The sequence below is a fragment of the Oreochromis aureus genome, linkage group 17, assembly GCF_013358895.1.
Source record: "Oreochromis aureus strain Israel breed Guangdong linkage group 17, ZZ_aureus, whole genome shotgun sequence".
In the NCBI taxonomy this organism is placed as follows: domain Eukaryota; kingdom Metazoa; phylum Chordata; class Actinopteri; order Cichliformes; family Cichlidae; genus Oreochromis; species Oreochromis aureus.
The window spans coordinates 11864902-11887254 of NC_052958.1; the positions used below are offsets into that span (position 1 = coordinate 11864902).

General features: G+C 39.4%; 2 protein-coding genes across 6 annotated transcripts in view; both read left to right on the top strand.

Annotated features, from left to right (window-relative positions):
* The window catches only part of exoc4 (exocyst complex component 4), a 131370-nt gene extending 128208 nt beyond the window's left edge, over positions 1-3162 (top strand). Inside the window, exon 20 of the mRNA XM_031726575.2 lies at positions 1202-3162. Within this exon, the coding sequence (XP_031582435.1) occupies positions 1202-1439 (238 nt within the window). The 3' untranslated portion in view covers positions 1440-3162. The remainder of the gene's footprint in view (positions 1-1201) is intronic.
* A 1514-nt stretch (positions 3163-4676) lies between these two features.
* lrguk (leucine-rich repeats and guanylate kinase domain containing) lies at positions 4677-18439 on the top strand. Of its 5 annotated transcripts, none has more exons than XM_039600586.1 (21): positions 4677-4882; positions 5085-5138; positions 5397-5498; positions 6568-6649; positions 6776-6876; positions 7151-7232; positions 7351-7475; positions 8551-8694; positions 9066-9146; positions 9335-9421; positions 9590-9696; positions 10258-10380; positions 10827-10923; positions 12599-12733; positions 12808-13009; positions 13760-13876; positions 14746-14900; positions 15068-15156; positions 15525-15593; positions 16900-17018; positions 17547-18439. In XM_039600586.1, the coding sequence occupies exons 1-21, from the start codon at positions 4757-4759 to the stop codon at positions 17768-17770; spliced, it is 2421 nt and encodes an 806-aa protein (XP_039456520.1). In that variant the 5' UTR covers positions 4677-4756; the 3' UTR covers positions 17771-18439. The 5 variants fall into 5 exon arrangements, with proteins under 5 accessions (XP_039456520.1, XP_039456521.1, XP_039456523.1 ...); XM_039600587.1 differs by having other exon boundaries at positions 10261-10380; XM_039600588.1 differs by having other exon boundaries at positions 4678-4882; positions 12620-12733.
* Positions 18440-22353: the final 3914 nt, after the last annotated feature.

Below are 22353 nucleotides of genomic sequence, written 5' to 3' on the forward strand. Positions count from 1 at the left end.
CCAAGTACTGTAAGTTGATGCTAATGAGTTATACAGTCTATGATCACACACCCACAAGAGGTCAACGCCTAAAACAAATCTTAAAAATGCTGTGCTCAAAACGTTCACGCAGTCTCTCTTCACTTGTCTTTGGCATTTTTTGATCTGTATGCGTATCGTTCTTGTCAGCAGGTGAATGTGTGTTTTATTCAACAATACTTGCTCTCCTTTTGTGCTCCTGCATTATCATTGTGTACTTCATGGTCCTTCTCAAATGGCCCATTGAGGTATTCAGTTCTGGTTAAAGAGCTATTAATTCTGCACACGCCTCTTTCCGCTTTTGGCTCTGTCAACAGCATTTCATTAGAATAGTCTCAGTAGTTTGTAGCTGTTGAATGGTTTCCCTCCACCTTCAACTCCCAGTGGCAGGAGGTTGAGGTCCTTGAAGCCCTTTTTAAGAAAATTGCTGCTGACAGCAACAGCAGTAAGTGTGGCTTCTGTGTTTTCCCTTTGTTCTTGTTGTTCTTTTTGATTCAGCCCTGGAAAAATGAATAACAGAGGATTATAAAGTGTTACTGTTCCATGTAGCTTTTTCTTTTTCCCTCTCCCCCCTGCTTTCCCTTGATTACGTCCTCAAGGACGTTATGTATTCAGTAGCGTTTGTTTGTCTGCTAGCAGGATTAGAAAAAACTGCAAGGTTGATATTTATGAAAGTTGGTGGTGAAGTGGAGCGTGGGTAAAGAAAATACCCATTAAATTTTGGTGTCGACAGTTCAGATAGAGCAGCTGTACCATTACTGGGTGTCTGTGTGTGTTTATCAATTTAATGTTTAAACCTTTTTCCAATTTTTACTAACTGGATGCTTTTGGACTGACACATTTTTATAATCTTCACCATTGTTTTTTTCCACAATGGATTTAAATTCAGTGTTAAAGTTCCCAAACTGAAAGTATAAACATAACAATAACTCTTTCATATATCAAGACCAAACTCATTCCATGCAGTGTTGCTGCATCTGTAGACTGACAGCCATCCGTTTATCATTTAAATAGATCTGGAAATACATTGACATTTTATTTGCAAACTGACCTCTGATAGAAGAGTGAACAGTTACCTTAGAAGACATCTACACACTCTGATTTCCTCTCTTGTATCCTTTTCTTTGCTCATTCTGTCTTTCCAGTTAATTTGAAGATTTACAACCTTCTCTTCTTCTTTCAGGCAGTACTATGAGATGCTGTACAACACTGCAGATGAGCTGCTGAACCTGGTGGTGGACCAGGGTGTCCGCTACACAGAGCTGGAGTACATCAACGCCCTTTCCTTACTCCATCGCAGTCAGACAGGTGTAGGCGACTTGAGCACTCAAAACATCCGGCTACAGAGGCTGAAGGAAATCATCTGTGAGCAGGCCGCCATTAAACAGGCCACCAAGGATAAGAAGATCACCACAGTGTAATGATAAAGCAAGGACGTGGCATTGAGAGGCAGATGCATTGTTCAGTGCGATGAACTCTGTCTGGCATGTTTTTGTTTTTGTGTCTTTCAAAATTCTGTTGCACAATGTGTTTTAGATTTGAGATTTTGGTTAGAAAACCCAAAAAGATGTTTGCTTTAGACGCAAGATTGGGAAAATCTGTTGATAGAAAGTGTGTCATCTACATTTCATACTTCCTAATGATGATGAAACACACTCTAGTCAAGTTTTGACAAATAGATATGGATTTTTTTTTTTTTTTTTTTTTTATATGAGCTTATATGAGCTTATGGGAAGGGAGGTGACAACTTACATAACTGCAAGCCTTGCAGGTCCATTTGTCCATGTATCTATGTCACAAAGCAACCTATATGTCAATTTCCGCTATTTAAATCACATAATAAATGCAGTGCGCACGCCCAGACTCTTAACAGTACTTTGCTCACCATGACTACATCTCCAGATAAAGGACGATTGTCTTGGACACTCACCCAAACTTAGTCCCCATCTCATCTCATTTTCCTATTAGATCTAAACTGCTGCTCTCAATTACACCTCTATCTCTCCTCTCCTGGCAGCCCCATGGGCCCACTGATTCTGTCTGCAATAACAGATGCCAGATTAGACTGTCTGAATGAGGCCACATCTTCCGCCTGCTGCCAATTTGGGTTGGTCCCCTATGATTTCCCTAGCTGACGATTGTATCATAGCTATGGTTGTTAAAAATCTGTTATCTTTTTTTTCCTCATAGTTCGTGCAGTAAAGTTGTGCGACTATTGTGGAAAGTTGTGAGTCAATTAACATATTATTTTGCAAATTGGACAAAGAGACCACAGTGGAATGACTCTGCTTTTTTTTGTGCTAAGGCACATATGTGGCTATACAAACCAAAACTATGCAATGCTGAATCTTTATTTTGCCATCCAAACTGCGTGTGCTTAATCCTATAAAGTGAACTAAACATATAAACTCGAGAGACGATCACAAATCATTCCCTTCCCCACAATCCTCCTTGTTTTTAGTTCATTAACTTGGGGGAGAAGTACTTAACAAGAGGGGGAGAGGGAAATGGGAGCCTTGTCAATACACTGGGCCCAGCGCTGGTCTCCCTGAAGCCCACAGAGCAATCCATCATAATGACACATAGGCTGGGATCGATGGGAAAACAACTGCGGAGCTGCTGAGTGGTTCGCCTACCACTCTGAAACGTACACTTGGTGTAAAATCTAAAATCTGCTCATTCATCTGTTCACTTCAGAGTTACTTTTATAATGTTATACATGGAAAACTTTATTTCAATGCTAAATGACTCTGTCAGGGCTGTGCCATTCACAGATGCTGTTAGACTACTATTATGCTGCACAAACATAGCCCATAAAATTCTGGAATAATGCTCTGATATGTATGTGATAACCACTCCTGTCCATGCTTTTTATTCATGAATTACACTTGCAAAAAGGTTCTTTTACTGTTACTCATATCTCACCTGCTTTTCTTTGCAATTGATCTAAATTTTGCACATCTGTTTATAGAACTGATTTTATGTTTGGCATAGAAATGCATTGAATTCTGGCTTTAGTGGTTACCAGGCCTATTTGTTTATCTGGTTCTGAAGTGTCATAAATGCTCTGAAATGTATCTATTCTAAATGAAGCACTCACAATCTGACAGTGCATACACTAAAAAATAAATTCTTCAAATTCCAGTCTTTGTCTGTGTACGTTTCTTTCCTTACATGGTTGTAAAAGTCACATTTTCCACTCCTAGATGTTCAGCTGCTAGGAGTTCGTACACACACTGACCTTCTGCACATGACAGCCTGTCACTGTTTTGAACCAGTGGGGATGTTTCATCCATGTATCATACAAGTGAGACGGATCCAATATACACACGCGAGGATTTACTTAAGCTGACAGGTGTGATGTGTTGTGTGACATGGCTTTAAGCACAAAGTGGTTAAGTGTATTATATTGGAATCAGAAAAATAAGTACAGACAACATACCATCTGAAGGCTTTGTTGTCGTGGGCATTTATCCATATCTAGTGGACTCTTGTTGGCACAGGATGATATTTGAAAAGGCTAACTGTGTTATTAGCATAGCTCTGAATGAGTCCTGGCTGATGCAAAATCCAAATGCAAGGGAAAGGGTAGATGATACAAGTCTACATTTAAAGGTTGTATATATTTAAGTAATTAAAGGTGCAAACAGATGAAATGATAATGTAAACTTCTAATAAAATTCAGCACTTTATTTTGGTAAATTTGATCAAATTTGTCCACAAAATGGCATGAGGAGGCTCTCATAGAAAAACTTGTATTTATTTTGTAATGCCTATTCTGAAGTCTAAGTGCCACGGAAATTAAAAACAAAAACTGCTCCTGTAACCTATATTAAACTTAAGCAGGTGTTCACTGATTGCACAGACCAAAAGGTTACCTGCTATCACTTATAAAAACCTGTTAAACCAGGGATTTCAAATGAATTTTACATCGTGGGCCCCACACAGCCCACTGTGACTATAAGTGGGGCGGACCAATGAAACTTAGCTTTCTGTTTAAGAAAAGAAAAAAGGGAAAAAAAAGTAACATTTCAACAGCATGTCTTGAGTTTTTCTATATGATTCAAGAGTCTTTATTTGTCATATTTGTGATAAAGTAGCAGATGACAGAAATCTATCAGCATGACTCTTTGGGTTTAAATAGTAAAAAAAAGATTTTAACTTTACAAAATAAAAAGCCATTGGAAAAAAACAGGTCATTTTCTCATAATTCAATGTTAATCTGCTACTTAGTTACTTTAGTGCATTAAGAATTACCCTGGAAGAGGGGTTTATCAGTAGAAAAAGCTGTAAAACTTAGATTCTGAAGTTCTTACTGTATTTTCCTATGTCTTCCTTCACATTTTGGAGTCTTTGGCGGGCCCTCTGGCCTTATATTTGACATCCCTGCTGTACAGGCAAAGACGCACAATTTTTGCTACGTGTGTTTTGTTTTTTTTTATTGTTAAGCTTCATATTTTTTGTGGGTGGGTGGGGGGCGTTTTTTGTTTATTTTTTAAATGAGGCTGTTTGTTTTTTATCTATGTACGCAAAATAAGTATCAACGAGCATACAATAACGCTCGGTTGAAACTACAGGACCCATAATGCCATTCACTTCAAACTTGTCAGCGTTGCCAAGCAACGCCAGTGTACCTTTCATGTGCAAAGCTAGCTAGATGGACTTTTTTTTAAAACTGTCTTCCCTTTGACTGCTAACAAGTTAGTCTGTCGTCGAGTTCTTTTCTTTTAATGAAATAATGAATGAAACCGGCGAACAGTTTCCTTCCGCGTCGCTAAGCTCCTGCCTCCCAGGGTCCCTCACTGACGCTGCTTCAGCAGAGACCCCCGCCTGCACTGAGCTGGAGGAAAACGGAGGGATGGAGGTAAGGCTAGGAGGCTATGTCAACTAGTAAAAACTTTTTTTTTTAAAGCAACATATAGTTTGAAACTTATTATATTCACTTACTGAAATTTTATGGTTTTCATAACAAAAATGTGGCTGAGCGTGTCATTGCCCCAAAGCAGAAACGGTGAGTTCATGGCGCAGGTTGAATAAATCCTCGTGTTTCTGTCACTGTGCAACAGGTAAAGCAGATGTCCTTGTACAAGAGGTCTGGGAAGATAAAACAGCACAGCAAGGTCAAATAGTTGAATGCTTCGAATTTGTGGTAGCTGCATCGACAACGGCGCTAAGCAGAGTCTATGTGTGTGTGTGTGTGTGTGCGTGTGCTGCATGAATATGTGCGCTTTTGCTTTTAGGCTCTCGGGACTTGGTCCTGTTTTCAGTGGCCTCTTGTCATATGCATGATGTTATCTTTACTTTTATGGCACTTTGTAATTCTGTACCTGCTGGGTTCACTATTTTAATTAAACCTTACTTATTTATCTTGTTTACAGAAGGATGGTGTTTTAACCGCTGAGATGATTTCAAATAGTATATTTCAACTCGGACGCTTTGGCACTGGGCTCCAGCACTCATTCTACATCCTGTCTCTGCCTGTGAGATACACATCGTAATTCATTCATTCATGTTATTGGCTGTTTAATGAAGACCAAGGCTTTAGTAATGGTTTGACATTGGGTCATGATCTTTTGCTGACAGTTATAAAATAAGAGTACACTTGATCATGACAGTATAGCACAGGTTAATTAAACTTAAAGGATATGAATCTGTCCAGTTAGGAAGTATAAACCTTTGTGAATCTGTTTCATATCTTTTGGTGCAAATGAATAGGACAACAGGTGCACTGGAGAGGCCACAACTAGACTGTAACATGCCCAGTGTGAACCTGCTCTCATCTGTGAGGAGAACAAGGCGCCAGTGGCGGACTTGCCAGTGTTGTCTGGCGAAGTCCAGTTGAGCTGCATGGCGGTGGACTGAAGCATGGGTCCCACTAAAGGACGCTGGAACCTCATGTGATGCTCATTGAGTCTGTTTCTGACAGTTTGGTCAGAAACATGCACATGAGTAGCCCACTGGAAGTCATTTTGAAAGGATCTGGCAGTGCACCTTCTTTTCTTTCTTGCACAAAGAAGCAAAAACTGGTCCTCTTGCTGGGTTTATGCCCTCCTTTGGCTCTGTCCAGCTCTCCTTGGGTAGTGACCAGTTTCTGGGTTTCTTTTCTACACTTTTAAGTGCTGGGAGACACAGCAAATTTTTTCCTCCATCCTGGAGGAGCTTTGAAATATGAATGCACTGCAGATGTCTTATCCTAACACTCATGACAAGGACACTGGCAAATAGCAAAACTAGAGACAAATCAGTCAGGAAGAATAAAGATGGAGCAATGGTCTGTGGCCACCATCTGCAAAATCATTCTCTTTTTGGGGATTGCCTTGTTGTTGCCTCCCCAGTGCACCTGTGGTCAATTTCATTTGCACCAAAGCAGCTGAAATAGATTTACAATGGTTTGTGCTTCCTAACTGTACACACTGAACTTTAACTGACTTTGTGATACTTTGCATACTTTGATGATCAAGCGTTCCCTTAATTTTCCCTTAAATTGAGCAGTGTAGTTTAATTTCAAGCCAAAATGAGGTTAAATTAATTTTGTATTCTTTGCTCTAGAGTCACAATCTCAGCGACATATCTGTGCTGTGCAGTTATGTCCATCTTCAAAAGCTGGAACTGCCACACAACAAAATTCAAGGTGACTTTTTTTCTTATGCCAAGATTATCTTCCTGTTACACAGTGACATCATTCATTTATTTGCATATAAATATTTGCTGTCTTTGTTGTTTTTCATCAATTTTCATAACTTTCCCCAACTCCTAGATTTATCCTGCGTGAGCCACATGCCCTACCTTGTCATGCTGGACGCTTCCTATAATGAAATCTCAAACTTCTTTGAATTCCAGCCACCCAAGAACCTAAAGGTAACACGGGTGGTCCTTGAGCTGACAGGATAAGACAACATTTGAGTGGTGGCTTGGGCTTCACTCTCAAGCACTATTCCCTCAAGATAGGGCTGGATTTCCATAGCCCATCTGTAGTCGGTTAGAATATGCTTACAAGGCATTTACTGCCCTTGAATGACAGTGAACTTTAGTAAATTATTTTCCATACTCTGTGGATTTAGTGGAAGAATTTCTTCACTAAGATGTCCTGAAACTTTTTTGACTTTTATTAAAAGTGTGCTGCTATTTTCAGGAGGTGAACTTCTCCCACAACCGTATGACTAAAATGAGGGATTTGTCAGCCTATGCATCGCTAACTAAACTGGATCTAGACTGTATCCTCACTGCAAAACATTCTCTCTCAGACACATGCTCTGTGATGTATATAAAAAAAAGATTTGCGAACTGCATATTTTTCCTGTTGTGTATTATTCTTAACATGCCTCTACTCAGACAACAGCTTTAGTGAGATCAGTGGTCTTGAGCAATGTTGCAGGCTCACCCATCTCAGCCTGGCACACAACAAGATCTCGAGGATCAGTGGCCTGGGTGGTTTGCCTCTCACACACCTCTGCCTTGTAGGTTCTTCTCTATATATAAAAGGTGGAACTTCATATATAGATATTTTATAAATATGCATTTTAAACTGAACTCTTGTGTTTTCCTTTGCTCTTTTGGCAGTACTTCTGTTTACATGTATGAGATTGCCTGCTGTCGTGCACACATTGTTGCTGCTTGTGTATATTTTACACATGTATGCTCCGTTTCACCTGTTTCTTTTTTCCTGTTTTCTCTCTCCCTCTGTGTTCTCTTTATGTCTCTGTTTTTGGCCTCGCTTTTATATTCAGTAAAACCTTGGCCTCTTGTTCGAGAATCACCATATGGTCCAACAGCAGGCCCTTTCTCCCTCTCTCACTCTCTGCCTCTTTTTCTGCTTGCATGTGTGCACACGTGTCCTTTATCAGTGTTTCCTCATTGTCAGCAGCCCATCAGCCTGGCTGTGCCTGCCCCTCTCTGTAGATTTGCTTTGGGACCAGCTGCTGGTGTTTAGAGTGAGGCTGGACCAGTTTCAGCAGACACACACACTCAAGCAGACCCTGCCCATCCAGCATTCATCTCATCCCTTTACTGACCCCTCTTCCTCACATGCTGCCTCCCAAAACAGCATGGCATTGTCAGCCAGCCTGTTACGCAGCCCATCACAGCGGCGACCTGAGGCTTCAAGGGAGCAGCACAGTCACCCACCCCTGCTGACAGCAGCCCTCTGCCAGGCAACATGCTTGGCAAGAGTAGGCAGAGGTGTGGCCAGACGGCTAGATAACAACTTTTGTCAGTGGAATGGAGTGAGAATCAGGCTGGGGACCCAGACAAGGGAGGTGTGCCCAGGTCTTGTTCTTCAGTTAGCTGATGTGCTGGGCTATCGCCAGGCCAGCTGTTTGGCTGTCAGTCCTCACCTGTCAGAAGAGGCAGGCCTGCCACTCAGCTCTGCACTGATGGGAAAGAAAGTTCAGGCACCCTTCAGAACAACCATGACCTGTCCTTAATATTTATTGGACACAGTCACTGAGTTTATCTGAATAAGAACACTTGGACAGAGGCATATGAATGAACTTCATGCTATCATGTTTTTTTTCTTTTCCTATCTATGTGCAGAGGGGGAACCATCTGGAGAAAATTGAAGGGTTAGAGCACCTGAAGAGCCTGCAGGTTCTCGATTTGTCTCAGAATCGCATCACCAGTCTTTCAGGCCTCGAGAACCTCCATCTGCTAGGCTCCCTCAACCTGGAGAAAAACCTGGTATTGATCTGAGAGAGTCTTCAGAATTAAACGTGTGATGTGCACATATCAGCATTAGTACCACATTCTTATAGGCACTTACTAATTCTTGAGCTTCATATTAAAAAACAAATAGACTTTTTAGATTAAATTGTAAGATGAAGTATTACAGACTCATTGTCTGATAAGATGTGTGATTGGTAGGCTGTTTAATGCTGTTTCCAGAATACATTTCAGTACTTTAAGCCATCATTACAGATTTTAATAAGATGCAAGAAAATTGGAAAATACCTTAATCATAGATAAGGTCAAGAATTTAACTTCATGGCTAAAAGGGCATTTCAAAATGAAACTAATACACTGTATGAACTGTCTGAGTAAACTTTTCACAGGTCAGTGAAATTCAAGAGTGCAAGCATATTCACGACCTTTTACTGTTGAGGGACCTCAGTTTGGTGGAAAACCCTGTGCAGGTAACCATGCCCTTTACTTACAACAGGATTTTGACTATGAGATAATCTATTAAATGTGTTTAAATGTACTGTTAATGACAGAGGTCTTTCCTGTTTTTCTAAAGCTGTTTGGCTAGGCAACTTTGCTGACTGTATGTGCTTAGATTGGCATTTGCAATGTAGGCTGTCTGTGTGAATGTAATTGGTAGGAGCAACCTGATTACAAGCTGGCAGTCATCTTCCTCCTTCAGCATCTGACTGTGCTGGACCAAGAGGCAGTCACTGTTGAAGAAAAGGTGTGAACAGACAAAACAGATAATACTGTTTGGTTCACTAAACTGTAAATACATGTTTAATCTATCAGAAGCTTTTTTGTCACAATGAATAATACAAACCTAATGTATTCACCTAATGTTTTAAAGTCTGTGTGAACTGCTTCTGTGATTGTTAATTCTAATTCCCAGGTGTCGTCAGTAAACATGTATGACCCTCCTATGGATGTGGTGGCAGCCAGGGATCACATAACCCACCTAGTGTATCAGCTGATGCAGCCCCAGGTCCTTTATGAAAGGTTCACATTGACATTTATTTAATATCCTCGGCACTACATGGTCACCAGTTCGTGTAACATTAATAAGTTTATTAATTAACAATTATTACTGGGATACAAGCAAGAGCCTGTAGCATTTAGGAAGTGCACTACTAGCAAAGGTTTCAGAACAATCCAGAGATAACGATTAGCCACAATCAATACATATCTTGTAAAATAAAATATCAAGAAAGTTGTTTGCTTGAGCAGCAATTTATCCGCAGTGCTCCTGTTTATCTACACTCTAAAAGAAAAAAATTCAAGTATCAGCACTTTAAAAAAATATCGATCATCAGCAAATAAAAGCTGCAGCTGCAGTCAATTTGCCATTCTCCTCTGTGCTTACCAGAAGGAGCACATCCATACTGCCCACAAGGCTCGCGTTTATATTGACTGTAGGAGTGACTCTTGCTTTGTGGCTTTATATACTTAAGCAGTGCTCATTTTTGGAAGGGGGAGATAACTGGTTTTGAAGCTAAGAGCGGGCGTGTAAAATTAAAGTAGAAATCCTGAATGCTTCATGTGTGTATGTCTATCTCCAAGCAGTACACTTCCCAGTACAGACTTTCCCTACCCCATGCTGGTGCTCACAGGTCCTCGAGGCTGTGGGAAGAGAGAGCTGACTCACAGACTGTGTCAAGAGTTCAACGAATACTTTGCTTACGGGTCAGTCTTAAAACTTCTGCACACATAGTAATAATTCATATGCTGAGCTCTCAGAGCTAGTGCCCATTAGTAGTGCTTGTTTTGTAATACATTTGAAATTGCAAAAATACTATGGATTAAACATCTGATGATACAGTGGGTCCTTTAACTTTATATGATCTAGTAAAATATTTTATTCTTATATTGTTGATAGTCAACTGTGAAACCCAGACTGCTATGGGTAGCTTTGGCTGAACTTCAGAACATTTTTTTACACTGATATATTGAAGTGACTGAAGTTTCACCATACAGCACACATGCAGAAGACATATTTCTGGCTCTCACCTTTAGTCACTTTGACAGTCTGAGACAGACTGAAAAGCCAGAGGTTTTGTCGCAGCTCATTTTCCTCTTACTAGCTGACTTAACTATGCAACTGTTTCTCTAATTTGTATCTGTCACCGCAGAATCTGTCACACCACAAGGGGGCCGTACTTTGGAGAAGAGAATGGACTTGATTACCATTTTGTGAGTGAGGAGGTGTTTCAGAGTATGATTCACACGGTGAGTTAGCTTGAAGTTATTTTGAGCTATTTTGAGTGTACTCAGAATAGTTTTATGTGGTTAGTGTTTTAAATCATACCCACAGCATAATTAAATCTTCTTGGACTTACTTTAGTGCTGAAGTCACATTCAAATTGACTTCTTTCATTGGCTTTAATGAGTTGAGTAAGTTGTGTTAATTAGTTTGACTTGGCTGAATGATTTTAGTTTAACTGGCTGACATTTTTGTGTAAAATAATTTAGTGGAAATGTTGGTTGAATGGAACATTTTTGAAAACGTATAATAGACATGTTAATTAAATTTTATTTCAGAATGTGCTATTACAGCATCTCCTATAACTCAATTTAGGCTCACAAAAAAGTGAAAGCTAATCAAAGGAAAGCCATCAATGAGAAGACACTGGTTAAAACTTCAAAACACCCTAAGGAGTGATACACAAATGGCTCTCATTAAATACAAAAGCTACAGTTCTCTTAGTCAGAAAAAAGTGGAGTCCTTGGGTTTTGGGGCACATTTCTTTTCCATCTGTCTCTCTTGTCAAGTTGCCTGTTATGCAAGAGAGGTGGGGGATTATTTATAGAGGTCTGGGTCAGGTAGTGATTTACACAGGAAGCGCTTTGATGCTGATATTGATGCCTTTTGTCTTCTTGAACAGAGGTTAACTTTTCAGTCTGTTCCTCGCTCTGTTTGATTTGTCCATTCTTCTCCTCCCACCAGTCTTCTTTTGCCAGCTATGTGGTTTATTGAAGTCTGGCCCTCCTTTTCTTGCTTGTTTTTGTCTTCTTTTACTTCTTTTACTTCTTTCTACTCTTACTTTTCTTGTGTTAGTTTTCTCCTCAGTCCTCAAATGTGCTTTCTTGTAGCTTTACTGTCATGCCTTCTTACAAAATTGACCCCTGTAATCATATTACTGTATTGAGATGCTTTATTTAGGAAGACTTTGGGACAAGTGAGACTTGATTTGGAAGAAATGCTGTACATCTTATATAAGTTGTTTGTAAAAGTCATTTGAAATGTAGTGAATAACAGTTAATGAGTTTTCTCTTCAGTGTTGTTGCTTAATGTTGGTATAATATATATATTTCATACTCAATGCAGCGCTGAAAGGTAAAGAGGACATTAAATTTTGAGTCCATTCTGTTTACTGCTAATGGCTGCACATGTGGTTGTTTATTTGACAGTTTGCTGCTTTTATTGCAGATTTTAAAAAGTCAGTGGATGTGACTTTAAATGTCATGCATTTAATTAGTCAACATAAGCATCATAAAATGAGTTAAAACATAGCAATAAGTAACCTCATATATAATTTATATTAGAGCCGGAACAATTTGTTTATCAGCTTTTCCAACCACTAAACAGTATCAATAATTGTCTCCTATGTGATGTTTTGAATGTCTTGGATTTGTTAAGAGTGATAAATTATGTTGGTCTGACTGGTAAGAGGTCAGGGGTCATGTGTGAAAAGTAACAAAAAGATTTATTTATTTTTCCCTGCCAGGTCAGGGCAGGTTCAGTTCACAGGTGGACAAATGGCTGCAGGTTGTTAACCCTGATAGAACATGCTGGGATTGTGCATGTATGTCAAATATTATGTCCCATTTTAGGAGCTCATAACTGTTGCAATAGCGTGATGAATAGCGAGGCAATAAAATGTTCTCTCATTCTCTTCTCCTGCAATGGGAAATGTTCTTTCAGGGTAAGCTTATCCAGACCATCCAGTATGGGGGACATAGTTATGGACTTACCAGAGATGCTGTAGAGAATGTGGCGAGAGAAGGATTGGCCTGTTGTGTGCATATGGAGCTGGAGGTATGTGTAAGGAAAGCTCATGTATAAGAGTGTTAAAAGTAGGATATCTGCAGGTGTTTTGTCTCTTCTTTCAGGGTGTTGTCAGTCTAAAGAAGAGCTACTTTGAGCCTCGATACATCCTGCTCATCCCCACCCAGGTTGAAAAATACATAGGCCACCTTAAAGCCCGTGGACTCTACACCCAGGCACAAATGGATGCAGCAGTGTCACGTATAGAGCTCTACGCCAACACCAGCAGGCAACGTCCAGGATTCTTCGATAATGTTATTCCCTGTGGTACTATGTTTTTTTTAATTGCTTTATGGGGGTTTTAATATCATCCGGTGGTTAATCAGATGTATTATAATAATTAGCTGTTTAATGCTAAATTGCAGTACAAAGTGTTCCAAATATTCACAATTAATTTTCAATAGTTATCAATTTGAAGCTATGAATCCACTTAACTGATTCCCAGAGGAGATATTTAGATGTTTCTACATTTTCAGCCCGTGGCAATACAGAAAATTTAAAGTTGAGTTTAGTTTGTTATGATCTCCAATCATTCTTCTCTGATACCACAAAAAACTTTACACTGTGACAATGCACCACCAATAGCTTTCGGTGTGATTGCTCTGTTCATCATTATAGTGTCTCACAAAGATTGAAAATGCCCTGGCTTTGTGCAGTCCAGCTATCATTGATATAACATTAGATGGATTAGCACACTCCACTAAAATCCATAAACTACACTTTCAATCCAATTACCACATATATTAAAGGCACGTAGCCGCAGAATAGCTGTGTTTATCATTCCCTCATGAAAGCATTCAGACATGTTAGGGGTGTTCTTAATGAGATGAACATACAGAGAGTGCGGGCACTCATCACTTTTATTCACTGCCAGCCTGCACCTCATTACACTAAGGTCGTCATCCCCATATCTTTTGATCTATTACTGTTTGATGGGGAGATACGCTGGCTCTGTTGAGTACCAGATTTCTTTGTGTGTGTGTGTGTATCTGTGTGCCTGTGTGTGTGTGTGAGTAGATGACTGGGAAGATGCCTACAAGACACTGAGGCAGGCAGTGAAGGAGTACCTGTTGCTAGAGGAGCAGGAGGAGGGAGAGAACAACAACAGAGCATCCCCTGACAACACCTCTACAGGTGTCTATGTGTTTGTTTATTCACATCATCATTAGCAGGTCCAAAGTGTCACAACGCCAGTTTTGTAAAGCAAGACACAGACTGTAAAGTTCAGTTAATTAATTTGTGTCTTGGTTTTGTTTTGTTTGCTTGTTTTTTTATTTATTTAAAGGAGCACTCAACCAATTTGACATGTGTTAATTAAGTTCATTTTCATTGGACAGGAAATGTTACTGAAAAACTGCAGGATAATAATATCATTGGTTGAGGAGAAGTTTTTTAAAGTCTGAAAATAATAATCCTGAAGCGATTAACCAGAAAACCTGTCTTAGAAATCAGAGGAATAAGGAATTTAAAAGATGTGAGGGGTCTCAGACAGCGCTATTAATTTCAGCAGTTGTTATTGTCAGACTTTCCCTCAGGTTTATAAAGTATAATTGCTAAATCATGGAGTGTCCCCTAAAATACAAATGGGGTTATAAATTACAACATGGACAGGATTAGAAATGAGTATATCAGAGAGACAGCTCAGGCTCAGTAGTTTGGAGACGAATTTAGAGAGGCAGGGCTGAGATGGTTTGGACATGTGCAGAGGACGGATAGTGGATATGCTGGACAAAGGATGTTGAATATGGAGCTGCCAGGCAGGAGGAATAGACTCCCAAGTTGATTCATAAATGTAGTGAATGAGGACATGTAGGGGGTTAGTGTTAGAGAGGAAAAAGGAAATGGAGACAGACGATCCGCCATAAAGACTCATAAAGGAAGCGACAGAAAGAAAAGTAGAGTATTATAAATTATATTTGATGATTTCAAAATAAAGAATTTCTAGAAACTCTGGTTTTATGCTGTTTAATACATTAGTCATAGACAGTATCTGTTTCTTGTAGGTCATAATCCAGAAGAGAAGCCACTGTCGCCTGTGTCAATGTCAGGATCGACACTCACGTCACACTCAGCCAGAGCTCTGGACCCCTCTGATATCTCCTACAGATCGTATTTTACCAAGATCCAAGAAGAGCTCCACCCTCAAAAGAGCTCCACTGTGAGTTACAGGATGTGTAATGATAAATGTATTGATAATGAAGCCTGCGAGTAAATGATTCTAATTTGTGAATATTATAGTTGTGTTTTTTTCTCCCCTCCTGCTCTGCTTTTTAATCGCTTCACCCACCAACTTTTCTGTGCCCTCTTTGCATCTCCGTTCTCCAGGAACTAGCTTCTATCAGGAGGCGTGAGCAGCTGGTGAGGGAGGCTATAGTGGGGAAGAGTCCAGGGGTTTACAGCCAGCTCTTCAAAAGGTACAAACAAGCAGCATGCACTCCACTGCACTCCATTACTTAATATCAAGTGGGCACTTTGAGCTGGGGCAAATTGGTTTAATTGGACCACTTGTCCTAACTGTGCTTTGATGGTTTGTTTTGAGTCATTGTTTGACATTGAGGGTGAAGTGGCAGGTGCCCAAATAATTTGAATCTAACCATTTGTTAATATGATGGGTTCTTGTTAGAGGTGCACCTCACTCACTTGTCCTAAAGTACACCTGTTGCCAGATATGAATGATTGGCTGCGTATTTAATTCATGCGGACTATTTAGCACGGTAATGTGTGTGAACTTGTGCTGGCGAAGAAAAACACTGAATCATTACTTACTTTTTGTTTTCCTCAGTTCTGCTCAACCAGCGCCGTCATCTGTGCATAATGATGATTCTGGTAACATTTTTCAAGAGGACAGCGGGTAAGTAGTGAGGCCAGACGTTACTGTATGAAAATAACAGATTCATAAAAATGGCTTATTGATTTATTTTGAGGTGAGAGAAGCCAGAGGAAGTCTTACGGTTTTATTAAAAACAACCGTGAGCTAAAGATTAAGGAGCAGGAAACGGCCTTAGCGGCGGTACTCTTGACTCCCGAAGCCTGTTTTTACGACATTACTTGTTTTTTATCCAACTCAGTTTACAGGTTTAAGCCATGCTGGTAAAAATCTGAACACACATCCCACACACGCATAGACACACACACACAAATACACCTACTCATAAATTCAGATTTTATTGCCTCTGCTGCTATTTAACTCCCCTGTGTGTACACTTACACTCAATAAACCTGTGTACTCCGCAAATAAGTATTTAATCAGGTACCCCATAATATGTGTGATGTGCACGCAAATGGGACCCATCAATTTAGTTCGCCCCCCAAAAAAAAATGTCATTTAAGATACATGCACAGAAACGTGTGCTGTCAAAATTAATTTGTTCCCTTCGGGCCCTCGTCTTCAGAAGGCAGGTTTCATCAAACTTGTTGAAAATCTGCAGGTTCTGTCATCGCGGTGTGAGTAATACATGCCTCCAGTGTGTACAGTAGGCATTACTCACTCGCTCAGTAATTCTATGCAGGATTCCAGACATCTGTCTCCTTGTTGGCACTGCTAACAGGCAATTAATTAGGGATGTGTCTTTTCCTTGGCTTATTTCAGAGCACACTAACACCATCATTGATTGTACTGTGACCAGACCAACTGTTTGTAGAGAAATTTAAATCTATGAATATTTTTGCATTGTTTCAGTTAAACTGCTCTTATTACAGAATATATTAATTATAAACTTGCGTTACCACAGGTAGGGATGTGTCTTTTCCTGTGTGTACCAGCAATGGTAAGAGAACAGACTTATTTCCCATGTTGTTATTGTGTAGTGACTGTGTAGTCTTGTGTATGCATTTGTATACATCCACATTGTATAGCTTCTAGGTAAATGAAAAATCTGTACCTGAGTACTTGTTATTGCATTATTGATATTACTGATGAATACTGTCAGTCTCTGCAGCAATGGTTTGCATCACATTCTGCCTGAGTTTCATTTTTAAGCTCTTCTACCCATTTCATTTGTTTCATTTCACTTTTTGCTTTATTACCTGTGTAACAACCATATGTTTGTGTTGTTGCTGCCATTACACCTGCCACTGTATGAACTTCCTTTCCACTGCTTGTCTGTCTCTGTGTTTTTGTCTTCCCTTCTTGTCCCTCTTTTGCATTTGACAAACAGCTCGGATGATTCTCGTGCCAGCTCAGCTTTGTCTGTGCCCAGTTCAGCCGGTGCCTTCTCTGGCTTAGCAGAACCGCTACATGTCTCAGTCATGGGACATGCTTCGGAAACACTTAAAGGTTACTAAGTAATTTTTTTTATCTATGGTGTTTATATATCTGTATCTATTTATGTTCTATATGGAAAGAAAAATGTTTACATTTATAGAAGCAAAGAGAGACGTGGTTTAATATGGATCCTTTTCTGAAGGAACATTTTAAATAAAGTATTATCTTTTAATATTTTGCTGTATTTTTAATTGTAGGTAAAACCATTCATTATAGAGATTGTGTGTGACTTCAACACAAATTTCTTTATATTTCTTTATATACTGTCAAATAATGCCCAACCCAAAAGAGCTGTGTCTGAAATGAGGTGACAGGGCTTACAAGCACTGGGGTCTTTTTTTGGAAGCCAGGTGAGGGGCAGCCAATCAAAAGAAAGCGAGCTTAAAGATACGGAAATAGAGCTGGAAAAAAGTGTGACAGGTTATGACAAGTTATAGCAGGTTTGTTTACTGTCTGTGGCAAAAACAGTAAATCTAATGATAAAATAGTCAAGTTGGCTTGCTGAACTGATAAAGATTGTTGATTGATTATTGATTTCAGACCACGTTCCATCCAGCCAAACACCTAATGACCCCCATCCAGGAGCAGATCAACTAGCTGCAGCTGTGTCCCCCTCCTCTGATCGACGCCCAGGGTCCAACGTTAAGCCCATCCTGCCCCCAATCCCCACTGGGCGCAGGACCCCTGCAGCACCCAGCCTATCTCCTTCACCCAGCCCCAAACCAGGAATGGAAGAGGAAGGAGATGCAAACATGGAGGGATAGCTTTAAAGGGATTTTGATTTCTGGCACCTAAACGAAGTAATCCATTTTTGTAAGAGTAAGATTTTGTAAGCATTAGATCAAAAAATGAGAAGAAAAGGTTGAAGAATATGTGAAAGTACATAACTTAAAATACAAGCTTGTATTCTGACACTGTAAAAACCACAAAACCACGTTATATGTCGAAGCCAAACACTTTGGGTTAGATTAGCCTGTCACTCATGCTGCTGCCTGTTTAGATACTTAGATATACTTCATTGATTTATACTCAATATGTTGTTTATCATGAGTGATGACACAGATTACTATAAACATGGTGACATTATTATTACTACTGCTGATGACACATTATTCTTCAGCCTTGCTCACTGATTGGAAAACGTGTTTTTCATGCATGATAAATGTGATGTCTGGATAAGAAGCAGTTCTTTTTGTCTTCTCGTATGAACATATATATATCCACAACAGAGATATTTGCTCATCTTTGAAACTTTATATATACAAACTATGCAATAAATGCCATTTCTTGATATGATATTAATATTCTTGACAGTGTAATAGTAGCATTTTATTTCCTACTGTTCTGTAATCTCATCAAGTACAATTTGGCATCTCCATACTGTGTAGTGTTGAGCTCTTGTCATGGGATGATAAATATATCATTAATCTTTATCTCTTCTGATGGGATTATTTATCCGGCTGAAAATGAATTCATATGGAAGTTGTTGATAGATATTAAGCAGTACACAATCATAAACATGCTACTATATTTTCACAGTGTCTGTGTGTTGCACGCAGCCTTGCATGCGCCAACATGTTCGTGGGTTTGGCACAGTGTCTATTAGTGAGTCGTATTAAATAGAAATTGCCATTCGTCACAGATGTGTGCATTGCTTATTTAACTGGTCCCTCAGCCAGTCCGCTTGTAGGTAAATGTGGATTTGCACACACTGTATGCAGGTTTGGTCTCCTGGGTTATACATGCGTGTGCAGCGTGTGGGCAGTGTGTGTTCGCTCACACATACACACAGAACACCTGGCTATCCATCACTGTCTGTCTTCCTCTCAGGCAGCAGATGTTGCAACTCTGTCATAATTCTTTTGGAAGTTTGAAGCCAGACTGTGTCTTTAGGGCCCCTGGAGGTCTAACCTACTTACTCTGCAGTCGACACCTCACTATAGCTAATCGTGGCCTAACATGTTGTCTTCCTGTGCATTAACATTACATTAGATTTGACTTTGTGCATGATATGTAAGGTATGCAGAGCCGCGTGCAGCTCTTTAAAGTGAAGTTTGAAATGAGGTGAGAATGAGGGAGTGGGAAGCTACTTCCAGTCTTGATGTATGCCTTTGTTTGGTGCCTACCTGTTCACAGCATTAGACAGCATGCCTTACATATTTTTTTCCCCTTTTTTTCTGACAGCAAGGTAAATCTACTCTAAACATGCCTTTTAACGTGCTATACAGTTTATTTATCTGTGATGATTCTATACAAAGCAATCCTTAAATAACATTGTCTGTATTACCAGAGAAAGCTTAAAAAGGATGCACTGTCTCCTTTTAGAGGTGGTTCATTGGGTAGCATGTGCCTGGTAATGCTTGCCTCAAGCACTTGTCTTCTTTCACTTCACCAGCTGCTGGAAGATAAACATGTCACATGCTTTCATTTTGGTGCTTTTATAACTCCTCAAGACACAAGCACTTCTTGGTACACGGAAAAAGTGACCGCGTTTTGTGGTAGACACAAAGACCTGCATCTGAGATTTATGTCTGGAGGAAAGAGAGAGCGGTTGTGGCGATAGATATGCAGAAGCACGTTATCAATTTTCACAAAGCTGAAATAGGCAATGTTATGAATTAATTTTTTATGATATTTGTAAGACTCGAGCAATGAATGGAGAGAGAGTTAATCTATATTTTAATTCCAGAAAGAATGTTGTGAGAAATAATGGAAATTGGAAGCAGCATGGCATCAGAGTGACTGACGTTCTAAAACTGCATTATAGTCTTGGAAAGTTATGTTTTGCCTGAACAAGTTTGATAGAAATAACACTTTATAGAGGTTTAATAAAAAGAAATATAGTTCTGTGCAAAAGGCTCGACCACTGTCATTTCTTTATATTTCGGTAGGAAAATGGGAAACTGGTGCAACGATTTATAGAAATGTGTAAACATACGTGCAAATAAATGATATAAGTGAAAAACAAAGTTTTTTCATATTTCATATGAGCACCTTTATTCTTCAACATAGCCTGCATTATCTCACGCTCTTCAGTTTTTTTGTATTTTCTTTCAGTAGTCGTCAGGAATTGTTCTCCAGGCTTCTCGAAGGACATTTAAAGCTCTTCTTCGGATGTTGGCTGCCTTTTGTTCCATTTCCTGTAAAGCTGATCCCACACTGCTTCAATGAAGTTGTGGTCCTGGCTCTGGGGAGGTCAATTCAGCACTGATAGTGTTCCACTGAGTGTTTTTTCTGTCCAGGTATGCTTTTATTGTATTATCAATGTTCTTGAGATCAGTGTCATGCTGAAAAATGAAGCTTTTGCAAACAAGACACTTTCCAGATGTTATTACATAATGTATCAAACTCTGATGATACTTTTCTTTGTTTATTATTCCATCAATTTTCATTTTCCATCAACTTTCAGATTCTGTACATATGCTGTTTTTAAGGACACACAGCACACTATGCTGAGATATGCCAAGTCTTCTTCTTCTTCTTCTTCTTCTTTGAGTATCAACTTGTTCCAAAAATACTGTCTTGTGTCTGTCAGAGTCTGTTATCTTTTGCTTTACTCATAGATTTATCTATATAGATGTTTTTGCAATAGACTGCTAGTAACACTGGTTCATCCATTCAGTTAGATGCCTCTTTTTATGGTTGACTTGATTTCTAGATCAGTATTAAGTGGCTTAACAAACAAAAAAAACTTCTGAAAATGGTCAGGTGTGTGGATGGGACTGGAAATGAGTGAAAAAGCAGGCAATGCCCAAGGAAAAACTTTGAAAGACCTTCAGAAAGCCTGGAGAACTGTTGTTCAAGAAACCCTAAAACATCAGGGCTGGCTCAAGACCTTTGCACAGCTGCCATGCTGGGCTGTGATATACTATATGAGTGCTGTTACAAATATAAATTCTATATACAGTGTATAAATGTACTATAAATGATGATAATCTGCAGTATCTTTAGATTCATTTTATGCGTGAGTTTGTATTCAGGGTGGAAATTCTGTACCCAGTAAAGCAAAGAAAAAACATTAATGGCATGTTTACTTTATTGTGGGTACAGTAAGCGGATTCCTTAATTGCATAAAGACTTTTAATATTTCTACTAATAATGTAAAAGTTGATTTACATATAAATAAGAAAAATCTAAGTATCCAAATCCAAAGTTATGGTTTTACTACTAATTTTTTACTCTTGGGAAGATTGGAAAAAAAAAAATCTCAGAATTGTTTGTGCTGTAAAGTGATGGTCTGTCGACAGCTCGTGTATTCAGTCCTGTTCAGCAGTCAGCTTCAGTTAAATATAATGATCCACTCACATTGCCGGAGCTATTTCCACACTCCATTTCACTGTGCCAACACAGGATAAAGCTCCGGCTGAACTTTCCTGTCATCCTCGCCTCGGAATTGAAGGGAGTTTTTTTTTTTTAAATTTTTAAAAAGGCAATCAAAATTGCATCGGTGGGCCCAGTCGGTGGTATTCTGTTCAAATATATTGCTGTTGTTCTAAGTCAAACACAGATTTAGAGCTTAACTTTTCCATAGTCCACCACTTTTGACTTCTTGTCTGGGCCCTGCAGTCATATACAGACACCAGGCCTTCTGATCAAGTGGACACAACAAACACTGAGGCTTATGAGCTGCTACAGTATTTCCAAAGCTAATACCCCAGCTTTATAGTGACAGAGATTTGCTACAAGATACAGGGCAGTAGCTACAGCTTACTGAGGGTTTTCTTTGCGAAATGTCTTGTGAAACAAATATAGGGCGGATTATGAGGCTTAGAATGGACTTGAAAAATAGTCTGAAAACACAACAAGTGCAGCTTTTACTAACGCACCTTCGCAGTATTCAGTAAGATGAAGGAGCAGGAACACACCTACTCATTTCACTGAATTCATCTCTGTTAAATGAGTGGGTGTATATTCAGTGTATACAACAATAAAATATTATTCTCCATCTTTCATGGTTTTCAGCACAAAACCAGCTGTTGGTTTTCTTTGTTTCTTTTTTTTTCTACAGGACTTTCTCCCAACATAAGTACTAATTGTGTTACACCTGATATAGAGGTGCTGCTATTTGTATGCTTACATTAGTGATTATTTCTGTGTAGATCCTTGCTGACAGTTCCTTGAAAAGGAAAAGAGTGATTGCTTCCGGGAAGGTCTGTGAGGACAGACAGGTCCCTGTTGTTCTGGATTAGTGTTGAACTTGCTGTTTTGACTATATTTCCTGGAAGTACCTTATAAATGGACTTAGTGATTCTCGAACATATGATTGAAACCACCTTGTCTTACCTATAAATTATTTAAGGTATCTCCATTCATAACCAATCAAAGAAGCCCTTTTTCTTTTCGTGGG

What these genes read in the sequence shown, in the direction of transcription:
- lrguk (XM_039600586.1), top strand. Translation starts at nt 4,757, where the DNA reads ATGAATGAAACCGGCGAACAGTTTCCTTCCGCGTCGCTAAGCTCCTGC. An exon ending in AGATAAAACAGCACAGCAAG is followed by an intron (nt 5,139 to 5,396) that starts GTCAAATAGTTG and finishes TCTTGTTTACAG; the next exon opens with AAGGATGGTGTTTTAACCGC. An exon ending in TCAACCTGGAGAAAAACCTG is followed by an intron (nt 8,695 to 9,065) that starts GTATTGATCTGA and finishes AACTTTTCACAG; the next exon opens with GTCAGTGAAATTCAAGAGTG.